Source organism: Cyprinodon tularosa, unplaced genomic scaffold (genome assembly GCF_016077235.1).
Source record: "Cyprinodon tularosa strain WSP-4 unplaced genomic scaffold, ASM1607723v1 ctg94, whole genome shotgun sequence".
NCBI lineage: Eukaryota > Metazoa > Chordata > Actinopteri > Cyprinodontiformes > Cyprinodontidae > Cyprinodon > Cyprinodon tularosa.
In genome coordinates this window covers 2,695,475-2,708,139 of record NW_024039718.1, presented here as the reverse complement: position 1 = coordinate 2,708,139, position 12,665 = coordinate 2,695,475, and the positions used below count along the sequence as shown (strand labels likewise).

General features: G+C 35.9%; 1 protein-coding gene across 1 annotated transcript; it reads right to left on the bottom strand.

The window, feature by feature from the left end:
• Positions 1–4,089: 4,089 nt before the first annotated feature.
• Positions 4,090–10,795, bottom strand: oacyl (O-acyltransferase like). The gene is made up of 15 exons (XM_038275089.1): positions 10,646–10,795; positions 9,136–9,269; positions 8,974–9,052; positions 8,742–8,877; positions 8,447–8,631; positions 8,163–8,375; positions 7,981–8,083; positions 7,803–7,904; positions 6,565–6,730; positions 6,410–6,489; positions 6,216–6,326; positions 5,994–6,117; positions 5,435–5,621; positions 4,352–4,494; positions 4,090–4,261 (listed from the first exon to the last, which is right to left on the bottom strand). Exons 1-15 carry the CDS (start codon positions 10,710–10,712, stop codon positions 4,157–4,159), a joined length of 1,935 nt encoding a protein of 644 aa, XP_038131017.1. The 5' UTR covers positions 10,713–10,795; the 3' UTR covers positions 4,090–4,156.
• Positions 10,796–12,665: the final 1,870 nt, after the last annotated feature.

Genomic DNA, 12,665 nt, shown 5'->3' with positions numbered 1-12,665 from the left:
TAAAACCCCACCATGAAACCAAACGTTATTTGAACAATAACAGGCAGCTTTAAAGGCAGCTGAAGACACTTTAATTTAAACAAGTATTTTTTATGTTATAAGCTGTTCTTGTGGTATTTATGTACCATATGAAGCACTTTGTGATTTTGATTTGTAAAAGGTGCTACATAAATAACATTTTACTTAATTAAAGCAGCCTGGTCACACACTACAATATCATATTTTAATGACAGTTTCACACTATGGTTGGATACATGTCTTCAGATTGAATTGTTGCACCCTGGGAGGTTATTACCTCCACCTATGAGGTTACATTTGTAGGAATATATGTGTGTGTGTTTGTCTGTCTACAGGACAACTTGAAAACATATGGATGAATTTTAACATAATTTTTCACCAGAGGTGCACCTCATGCCAAGGACACAATTCATTCAAATGTTGTAATGATCCAGATCATGTGCTAGTTTCAGCTACAGGTTTAAGTCACAAAAAGGGGGAAATTCGCTGATTGGTGGAGATCTGTGCTCTTAGAGTGCTTTTCTCTAGTTATATTAATTCTGTGCTTTACAATTATTTTTGTTCTGGTTGTTGGTAAACAAAGAACTTTTTGTGTATTCATCATCACAAGACCACTTTAATGAAGGATGATATTGTGCATGCTTGCAATGAGTAAACAAGGAATGGAGCTAAGCGAGTTAGGGGGGAAAAGAAGAAAAGTCCAAGATGCAAAGATCAGACTTTTTTTGTGTTGTGTGAGAGTCATGGGAAGAAGGCTTTCTGACCTCCTTCTCATAACAATCCCCTTCAATTCACCAAAAGATTCTCTATTAGTTTAATCTTGCTGAGCACTCACTAGGGGGTACAATGGCTACTTTTCAAATAGATGTTTATGTAAACAGACATCTTTTGGTAGGATAGCATTTGTACCATACTCTCACCATTTTCAAAACATTACATGGTCTGTCTCTGGATAAACACATCATTGAGCACAGATGCAGCAGATGAAGTAAGAACATAGAGGATAACCAGAACGACTTAGATCCTCCTCAAGGTAAAGCATCAAACTCAAAGTCTCATTACCTACACTAGAGGGACTAACAAAATTAATTTTGTTGTATTCCCATCAACATAGCCAAGGAACAGGGACACAACAAAGGAGCAAAGAAAAAAAGTTGAACATAGAGGAGGGACACTGACAAGGAGCAGAGCTTGGAAGGAACAAGTAATAAGGAAAAATATAAAAGCAAAACAAAGGAGGTAAGATTAATCAGGTGAAAGTAAGAAACATCACAGAATCAAGGCAAGGAGCCGAGATAATAACTAACACAGGAGTTGTGCACATAAATACTGGAAAGAATCTAAACAATAAATCTAGATGTACAAGAACACAATTGTGACAAAAAAAACTCAAACTCGAATAAACAACTAGATAAAATTACCGGCAGGGAAATTATGACAAAAGAGAGAAGGAAAAAATATTAAACAGCCTAACATTGTAGGATAATGTAACTATTTCATAACATTGCTAACATTGTTTAATTCCTTGATTAACTGTGAAATATATGAGGAGGACTAAAAATTTTTTTGTTGAAACATTGTATAATCTAATGCGGCACTAACATAGTTTCACCACTCAATGATTCTTAGTATATCTTTATTAAAACAGGAAAGTCCCATTGAGATTAAAAACCTCTTTTTAATAGATGGATGAGAAGGATGTACAAAGTTTCTGCACCCTACGCACTTGTCAAAAAACAATGGTGTTTTTCTGAGGAGTAGGAGCAGCGTGACACTGACACAAACCATTAAAACTTCCTCTGTTGTGTAACGCTTATTTCCATACACCTGTTCTTGTTTTGCCGTCTAAATCTGCCAGGCAACCAATGAAATATTATTAGACTAAATTCGTCTTTGAGGAAGCTGTTAGTTCTAATCGATTTTGAAGTGAAACAAATGTGAGTGTTTTCCAAAAAAAAGGTCCAAATTGGAAGATTTGAATGAGTCCCCCATGAAATCTCATGCATCTTTAGCATGGTTTCCGCAAGAGTTGATGTGTCCTCGTGACTTCATGTCGTCATTAAATGGAAAGGATCCTGTTACCAAAGCAAGCTATATTTTTACACAGACTGGCCTCAGCCTGGCCTTTGCGCTGCTTTCCACAACCCAAAGGCCAAGAACAGGTGGAAATCATACGAGGCACATATTTGTGAACTGAATGGAGCTTGAATGGCACAATAGCAGCAACAATAGAAAATGCACCTAGCAGGCAATGGATTTTTCTTTGTCATTATTTTAGGTAGAAATGTAACATATAACAGCTTTAAACTTTGGTAAAGCTTTGTTTCATATGCTTAATTTATCATGGTTTTATTCGATAGGTAAAAAAAACCCAAGCAGAAGTAGAAACATCCGCATTTGTTAGAGACTGCTCAGCAGGTGTCAGCACAAAGCAATGCACAACAAAGCTCCTGCTCTACATTCGCTGTAACTGAGAAGCAAGTCTGCCATTGAGGCTATGTGTTTGATGTCACTTGTAACTAAGCCCTTAGTTATTCTCTCTACAGTTGAGTCAGTGTCTGGTGCATTAATATGTCACTTATAAAAGAAGCGTAGTGAAGTCATTTGTATTCTTGGACACCGTAACATCTGGCAATGACTGGCTATAAAAGAAGGAGCGTAAGGGAGTGTGGGAAAAAGTGAGTCACAGAGAGAAAGCAGTCAATTTAGGGAAATGGCATCTTAATTGCTATAATTTTTGCTCATTTATTTTTAGATAAATTATAAATGTCACAGAACTATATTTTGTAACCGGAAATCAAATGAAGGTGGGAACAAAAGGAAGAAATCCTCTCTGTCAAATATCTTGATCTCTGAGAGCTAAAGCTTAACGGGCAACAAAGAGAGAACAAAGGGGGAGGAAAATAATGCAAATTACAGCGATAAAAATAAATTCTGTGCAATAACTGTTTTCTGTTCCTGCCTGCAAAGCTTCTACTGCACTGGCAATCAGGTCTGATCGGTAACACCTGTGATATCTTCATTTACCAGAAGATGCTACACTTGCGAGGAGCACTACATATTCCTTTCTCTCCCAGTGGGTAACTGCCAGACTCTTGAAAGACATTTGTTGGAGTTAAGCTTCCAGAAACCATCATTTTGACTTTATGAAGAAAATAAATAACTTTAAGTTTGTATAGGTTAATTAAACAGGTAAGGGCAGAGAACATTCACACAGAGTACAATATTGTTTTAAAGGATATTTATTTGCATAAATAAACATGCATCCCTCCACAGTCATCCCTAGTAAACCACCAAACAGGCTTAAATCAGAGGCAACTGGAATATTGTTTAGTTTATCTGTAGACTTTCTGACACCTCTCTTTGTCAATTCTGTCAGCTCGCACTAGAGCAGTCCATAGTTGGAGAGCTGATTTTAAGCAGCATGGAGGTCCATCCTCCTAAGTACATTTCGAGTCAGTAAATTATTGATCATCCCATCATCTGCCTGGGTTGTTGGAGCCTTTTGTGGTGTGTGAGCCATTGACCAAGTTGACTGGGAATTCACACAGGCATCCCTAGTAAAGATTTTTAAAGCCTTAAGATGAACTCCTATTTTATTGCAATAGCATATGACACACTATTAAACCTGAGAAAAAAAACAACCTTTAATTTGAGCATCTTTAAATATTAACACATCCCATTGAATAATCTGTTAATGAAACCTCAATCTACTGACGACTGATCTTGTTTTTTTTTATTAATTATGAACAGAAAGGTACTTTTGATTACACTTCAAATCAACCTTGTTTTACAAGGAAAATGCTGCCTAAAATGGGAAAGACAGAAAAACAGACCACAGAAATAAGGCAAGAATTGTTTTTTATATTTATAAATAAATGTTAAGAAAGCAGCTACAAACCTACCTGCTCAGATCAATACTAGCATTAAACAATTTCAAATAGGTAATCACTCAAGGAGTAGCCAAGTATATCTTGTCACCAACCAAGAATAATAAAGGACCATTTTCAAATTTTACTGTTGAAAACCTGCAGCCTTTTTTAAGCATAAGTTTGTGTTAACACAAGTCGAGTCTTCTTACAAACCTTTATTGGGGATACATATGAATAAGAGGACTGCGTTATATGTTACACCTTATCTAGATACTTTTGTCTTTAAGGAAGAGGTAGGGCTTTTCAATCAACACGGTTAGAGCACAGCCGACCACCAGAGTGAGCACCACATGGCCGAAGAACAGGTACATCTAAAGAAAACAGAAACCCACAAATATATCAAGGAAACATAAAGAGACCAATTTTGGTTTCTTAATAAGCGATTAAGATGAAATTCTTACAAAGTTGATATCTGTGTAGTGGATTGGTGTTTCTTGCAAACCATTGTAGAGAATAATGAAGATGGGATGTACCAGATAGCAGGCAAAGCTAATGTTGGACAGAGGAACCCAGACACCAAAGGACAAGAATGTCTTGATAAATCCTGCAGAATTAAACAACAAAAACAAACACTGGTGTAGAGGGCCTGCCTTAAAAACTAGTGTTCTACCCTTTGTAATATTAATACTATATACTTAAATAATAACAGTTCTAATATCTGTGCTGTGATTCTTGGTAAAAGTAACTAAAGCAAAACCAAAGAATTTAATCAGTATTTAGTTTGGTGCTGAATGGTTCATCTGTTTGCTGCATGCAAACATGCAGCAAACAGATGAAACCACTACTAACAGGCAAACAGACTGCAGAGACATATATGATGCAAAAGAAACCAAAATAATTTGTAACACACAAAACTAGTGTATAAAACAAAGAAATGCTGTGGTCACAAAAAAATAAAAACGATCCAAAAAAAAACAAACAAGCAAAAAAAATAATAATAATAAAAAAAAAAATAATACAGGCACCGAAAACAACAGCGAGTTAAAAAAAAAAAGCTTTAAAGTTTTATCATAAATACACCAGACCACTAGAGGGAGTCGACCACCTAGTCAGCTGTCTAAAATCATGCCTACTTAAATATTCTGTTGTTTTATGTTTTAAAAGTTTATGGCCACATGCATGGCAGTACTTTAACAAATACCTTTTTTTTTCTTCCTCCATCCTACTTCTGTGCATCATGATAATGTCTTTACCAATGTCTTTACTTTATTCCTAACTGGCTGCACCTACTGGTCTGATGCACTTCTGTTTCTTGAGAATCAGTTTTCTGCTCTTTACGGGCTGCCTTTTGCTCCTACTGTTTTTTGTAATTGCACCATGTTTTTTTGTGGAGCACTTGTATGAGTTTGTGCCTTGAAGTTTCATTTTTGTGTGTTTGCAATGCATTCGTCTGTTTATAACACATTCAGTCACTTTCTGTGTGTTTGCACCTGTTGGACACCCTAGCTTTGACATATTGGAGATGTATTTTGAGTTGTTCTAACCTCCATAGCCCTCCTCACAGGCCAGTATGATCCAACTCACAGCCAGGGCCCAGACCGGTCTGTGCAGCCCTTGATACAGAGCATGGGCCACAGATGGGTAGGCTGGAGTTTCTTTCAGGAGGTAAGCCAGTCCAATAAGCAAAGACATCATGGAAAGACAGCAGAACCAACCAAGCGCTGCTTGCCACTGAATAAAAACAACCAACATTAAAAGCTGAAGTCAAGGGTCGGAATTATGTGTTATTACACCTATATCCTTAATTCCTGCTTATGCAGAGATCATTCTTAAATAACTAGATGCATTTTTACCAACTTTTTAGCTAACTTGAATACAGAACTACTTTTCTAATGAAGAGCTTCAGTTATTCCATGTTAATGTGAGGAAAAGATTAATGTACATTAGATTTGCTGAATACACTCAAACAACTCCAAGAAAAGGTTAAAAAAAAAGTCTAAATTCTTTGTAGTTTTTTAAAACCAAGTTAATTTATCAAGGGCTGGCAAATTTAGCAACACAGTCAATTTTATTATGGTAAGGTCTGATATCAAATCATCTCACCTTTTCCTTTAAAAGCTGACCTTTCTTTGTTGTCAGGTGTATCCCTGTTAGGATCCCTATCAGAAACGGTCCATACCTCGTGTAGGGTTTCACGTAGTAATACAAAACGTAGTTGTCCGTTGTTCTGCAAAGACAAACGCATCAAGGTAAGAGGGGTACATTTTCTGTTTTATGGTTAACATAACATTTTATTTAGACAGGATCGTCATGGTGGAGGATTACATCGTAGATGGCTGAAAGACTGGGAGGTGCAGGCATGCAGTTATAGCTGCACTGGTTACAGTAGAAATCACCAAAAGGCTTCCTACCACAATGGCAAACACACTCCTTTTACTGAAACAATGGAGACAGAATGGAAAAGGATTTTATTCCAGTGTTTATAATACTTGGGATGATGTTAAAGGAAGTGAACATACAATCTGTAAATATAGACCAACAGAGGGGTAGTTGCATAGCACTGGAAGTCTAAAGACAGGTACCATGTCCAGGGGATACACTGATGAGAGATTTAAAGAGAAAATATGAGGAAAAGGGCAAAAAAAAACAAAACCTGAAGAGTCACTTAACTTACAATCTCATGTACTGGTAGTAGATTGATAATTAGCAGTACGTTAGCCCACCAGTATGCTTTACAGTCCATCAGTGTTTCTACAAATGGGAACCAGTAGGGACCCCACTGGACCAAGGAGATGAGGCTGACAGTGAGACACATTGTAAACAGATGCAGAGGCTGAATCCTGGAGCAGGAAGATGAGGAGAGAAATATAACATTTAACTCCTCATTTTATATTCATATTTTTATATTAACTTTAATGTATTTGCATTATATTTGATCAACAGACAAAAGGTAGGCCAGTATTTTGACATAGAAGGATTTTAGTTCTTACTTTAGGAGTATTTTTTTTCTTCTCACCTCACTTCACTGCAATGCCCTTTAATAAAAATCTAAGAGAACTAATTAATGAATAATTTTAATCTGTGTCTAATTCAATCTACCGTATGTATAATCAGAACTGTTCTGTTTGAGCTTCAGATATTTGAACAACTCAATAACAAACGATAAATCATAAAAACAAAAATCAAATTGATATATCATAAAAATTGTACACTAAAAAAAGTCTCCATTGTATCTAACCCCTCCTCAAGGGAGCAGCAAGCAGCCTGAAGGGTTTCCTTAAAGTGCTTGCTCAGGGGCGCAGAGTTTGAGTTTCACTTAGGTTTGAACCGATGATCTTGCAGCTTCTTCAGAATGCAAATGGCCTGCTCTCCTACTTCCAAATACCAAGGAACACTGCAGACACACCAAGGAGGGGGAACGTAAGAATCAATCAATATTATAAGTAAGATGCTATAAAAATTTTGATTGGATTGGGGTGAAGGTTTATCTTTGTTTACACAAAGGAAATAAAGCCTACAGCAAGAAGGTTAATGATCAGATGGGTTACAAAGAAAGGGTCAGCATGGCATGACCCATATAGAGTGACGTTCACTGAACCTTTTAATTGCATCAAACTCAGCTTGAGGTGTTTTGCAACCAAAAACCTGCAGAAAATTTAGCCTCTAGATGTACAAGCTGTTAGACACGTACCAAAATTCTTTATTGTAAGGTATTAAGGAAGTAAGTTACACTGTTTTGAAGATTTTTCTCTATAAAAAAAAGAAAAAACAAACAAATGATATACTCTTTAAAAACAGAACATGATATCCTTGTTGATCTGTCACATAAAACCCTAACGATAAAATCTATAAATCAGGTAAGAATTATTTCTCAGGCTGCAGTAAAATAGTGATCCATTTAAGAGACTATGCCTTTTAATCCTCTTGAAGAGATAGTTTGCAACCAAACCGAGACTCAGATGGTCTTCTGCCTTGTTGATGGAGCTCAGCAAAGATCTGGCACTTAGCAAACCTCTGAAACAGCAAAAATGTGAAGTTTAGAAGTTTAGAACCATTTTTGCACCATAAAATCTTCATAAAATGTTCTCACCCAAGCAATAGGAAGGTATCAACAGCCAGAAAAACAGGGCCGCTAATGGTGAGCACATATGTTGGACTACTTTCAACAGCCTTCCTCCATGTTTTGTAGTTATCTAAAACAGAGACTTGGCAACATGAACAAAAAGTTTTAAAAAAAGTAAAAATGAGTCAAATGACTCCTTTCTTTCATACCAAGGTTGTTAATTACTGGGAACTGTGCAGAGTGCCCACATATAATCCACAGCAAACTGAGGACACGTATGCCGTTCAGAGAGGCATACTTGTCACTTTGGACAGAGGGGAGCGTGCTGAAGACTCCCTTGCTTGTTGTCTGTAAGGCAAATGCTCGAAAGCAGCTAGAAAGACAACTTTGAGAAATATCTTCTGCAACAGGGTTGATCCTGCCTGCAAAAAAGAAATGACTGGATATAGGGTCTGTGTAAATATAAACAAATCAGACAGAATTTGCACCTTACCATTTTCCTGTAATGTTTGGCCATTTACTTCATTGCCAGATAAGCCATTGCTTTTCAGAGTGCCATAAAAGTTTGAAAGGGAAATATGCTCTGTGGGACGGACCATTCTACTTGGGTCTGACCTTCTTAGGGCTCTGAGAAGGGTAGCTGCAAGAGGAATGGCTAACATGACACAGCACACACACCTGGGGAAGAAAAGTAACCAGATTTCAATCTCCCAAAGGCATTTAAAAGTCAAACATCCACTTTACAGGGAGGAATATCAAGGATAAAAAGAGATGACTCATTTACTGACATGCAAGCTACGTTTGATGCATCAAGAGTAACTGCGTCGGCTAAACAGTGAGTCATGATTATGTCCTGATAAGACTGATTGGTCAAGATGGGAGGTAATGGACTAAGGAGGGACCTCTGGTTGAGCTGAAGTCCGTCTGTTGGAAAAATTAATCACAGGGGACACAAAAAATGAAAGTGAGCAAAAACCATAAAATTAGACCTGCAGAAGATTTGTTGTTAGAGTCCCTCACCACACTGCACAACGTGTTCCACATCTTCCTCCCTGCAGGAGTCAGGAACACAAATACCAACAAAATACTGGATGGCTTCCTGCAGAAGCAGGAGAAAAAAACTTTTTTTCCCCCTCTCAGCCTTAACATGTGTTGGCCATGAAAGTAAGTTAGACTATTTACCTGCTTCAGGAACACCTGGCAATACTGTGCAGAGAAGCCGGGGCCGATAGCAGAGCGACACTGCTGCAGGGAACCAGGCTGGTTCACATTACCATCTTTAACACTGCTGCCCATCTTTCCAAAGGAATCATACACTTTTAAAAAGGAGAAAACAATTATGTTCTGTCACAAAGCAGCTAATAAAACACAGTCTAACTTTTTTTTTACCTTTGCTATGTCACTGCTATGTATTATCTTTACATACCCGATATGTCTTTTATAAGATTATAACATGTTAATCTACATTTTATTTCAATATTGAAAAGGTCATATTAGATCATTTAGAATTTGTTCTGGAGAGGGTATTTAATGTGAGAGTAGTTTATCAGATTAAAAGTTCCTTTTGGAAAGAACAACCTTTAAGCAAGTATTAAAGACACTTTTCATTCAGCCCACATTTATGTTTTTTTTTTTTTTTTTTTTTTTTTTTTTTTTATGGCCATATATAATTTTCTATATTGAATTTAGTGTTTTCATTAACTGTATACAAAAAATAATCAAAAAGTCACAGAAGGGCCTAAAAACATAATATGACTTGCTAAGTGATGGGGTTAGTGAAATACTTTGGATCTCTGCAGCCAGTCTGCAAATGATTATTTTAAATAAACGATACAAAAGTTCATACATTAAAACACTCCTATGAGGACAGTTTAATGTTTTTTATTTTTTTATTTAACCTTTATTTAACCAGGAAGTCCCTTGAGATTGAAATCTCTTTTTCGAGGGAGACCTGGCCAAGACGGCACACCAGTTAAAATACAAACAGAAATACAACATAGACAAAATCTCACATAGAGGAAAAGACAGGTCACATAGGGCAGTTACATTTTTGAATGACATGACATTTTAACATGGCCTTAAATTTATTCAATGGGACTAGATCATTTAAATGGAGCAAGTTTTGCAAATTATTCCATGTTACCTCTAATCTGTCTGAGTTATTAACATGGATTCCAGGTGTGAACAAAATAACGTTGTATTTTAAAGTTGTTTCCAAAAAAGTATTTGTTTTTGGGGATTATGCATAACTAACCAGGTTTACTCCATTTTTTTTTTTGTGTATCCAATTAAATTAGTTTTTTGGGATTTATAAAAGTATGTATGCAAATTACATTGAATTTAACATTAAATAATCATTGAAGACGTTTAACCAAATCTCATTCTCTAAAGTGGTAATACTCTTTTGGGAGACAAAGTACATTATCTCATAATTATAGTTAATGTTTGTGTTGGGTAACTAAACTTTTTAGTTTATTTTAGCATTTTCTTTTTTGCATCTGCAATAAAAAAAAATGCATTCCCCATTCTGTTTATAGTACTGTACTAGAATAAATCAGAATATGGACCAGTTTCCTTAAACAAGTTCTTGATTATGTTAAAATCCTTATTGTTTTACAGTGAACCTCATCTAATTTGCCTAAAAATGCTACTGAACAGACAATAAACGAAAAAGGAAGGTGACAACACTTACTGAGAGTAGCATATTCCTTTGGCTCGTCTTGGTTTAAATCCCAAAGGAATATGTTAATATCCTTCATACATCTTTGTGATACATTGCAGTCATGAGAGTTTCCAAGTGTTCCACTGTTGTTTACCAGCAGCAGAAACACAATCCAACCAATGGCCATTTCAGAGCTGAATGCAACTCCTCCATCCGCAAAGTGTTTAAATATTTGAAAGGAGAAGATCACCAAGGAGAGAGAAGCATGAAATTAATTTTCTAAACTGGAAATGGAAAAGAGCTTTGGAAACTTTAGCCGAGACCTGGTGGATTTTCTGCTTGAGGTGTGAATTGGATTGATTTACTCAGAGGGATCAGAGCTGAAGACGTCACTATGCATGATGATAGCTGGAAAATGTGGAAACATAATAATTATGGCTTCAGCAAAGAGTCAAACATCAAACCAAATAATAATATTAGCTCAGCACATTTTGAATTACTAAAAAAGTCATATTGAGCTGTTCTTTAAAAAAATTTATATTTTTAAGAACTGCTATTATATGACAGTCAGAGGAGGATAGCTATATTTACTTAGTAACTTCTCAGAAAAATGTTCTTCTAGAAATAGTTTTGATAAACTGTACATTTAAGCTTTGAGTTGAGGTATATTGTTTTAAAGTAACTCTACTTTTAATTTGGAACAATCATTTGGTAAAAATGGTCAATTGTAATTTATCTTACCGGTACTTCCAGTTTAAATTTGGCTGTGTTCTGATTTTCTCCTGAATTTTTTTTATTTTACAAATGGAATCCAGTGTTTTTTACAGTCACTTAAAATACCTTTTTCCTCACCTAGGACCTAAATATTATTTTGAATTACTAATTTTTACTCTGGCTTGAGTATTACAGCAGTGCTTCTCTGACTTCAGTAAAACTTGTATGTGTTTTACCCCTCTCTGATGATGGTACTGTTCATATTATTTATGGTAGAACAACCTAGTGAGTCAACAGCAGCACTTTTAGTAGAAATATACCTGTATTTATTCTATACAGTAATGTACCTTGATACCATTAATACAATTTAGTACTTTAAAGCACAGTGAAAATGTGTTTTAATACACTCTAAGTACCTCAATAAGAGCACTTCAAAGGACTGTCCTCTAGAGGGAGAAGGTGTCTCACTGTAAAACTAAGAGAACCACAGCTTATTTACAGCTTCTCCTGAGCTATCACTGTAGTTATGCTTATATGTTTAGGTTTTTTTTAGGACATAGGGAGCTCTTTTCATCATTTTTCTAAATTCTATTCCTATTCTCCCATTCTGCTTCATTCGTTAGTTCCATACCTAACTTTATGTTCTTGCAGTTTTTTTCTCATCATAGTACCTTCATTTGTTTTGTTCCTGTTGAGTTTAGCTTGTTTTCTTGTTGTTTAGTCTTGTTTCTCACCTTGACATATCTATGGGCTCAGCTTTTAATCTCACTAGTTTTGTGTCCTCCCTTTCTTTCCTTTAACATGACATTGACTCAAAGATTTCTTTCCTGAACGGAGCCCCCATGGAGCTGGTTTATGTTACCTTTTCAAAAATACTGTATAAGGAATCAGTACTTCTATGTTCCTCTTGTATGTCAGCTTCCTTTTATACCCTCAGTCTGGACCAGCAGTTTGATTCGCTGAGCTTGGTTTTGCTTGAGGTTTGTTCTGGTTTAAAGGAAGTTTTTTATTTCCACTATCACTGGATGCTTGCTTGGTGTAATGGATTGCTGTCGAGTCTATGACAAAATGGAGTCAAGCATCTACTATCAATAATTAATAATTGGATGGTTTTTGCTTTAAATAGAAAACTTTTAACCAATCTGACCATATTATCTTATTATCAGATTTATCAAATTGTCTCTGTAAAGTACGTTTTATAAGAAGGTGGAGTTGTTAATAAATGACAGAGCTTATTTAAGGACACAAGTTTGCTCGGGTTATAAGACCTTTTCACATGATAAATGTATTTTAAGGCTTAGTAAGCATTTTTAATGCAGAGTAGCTTGAGAGGTTC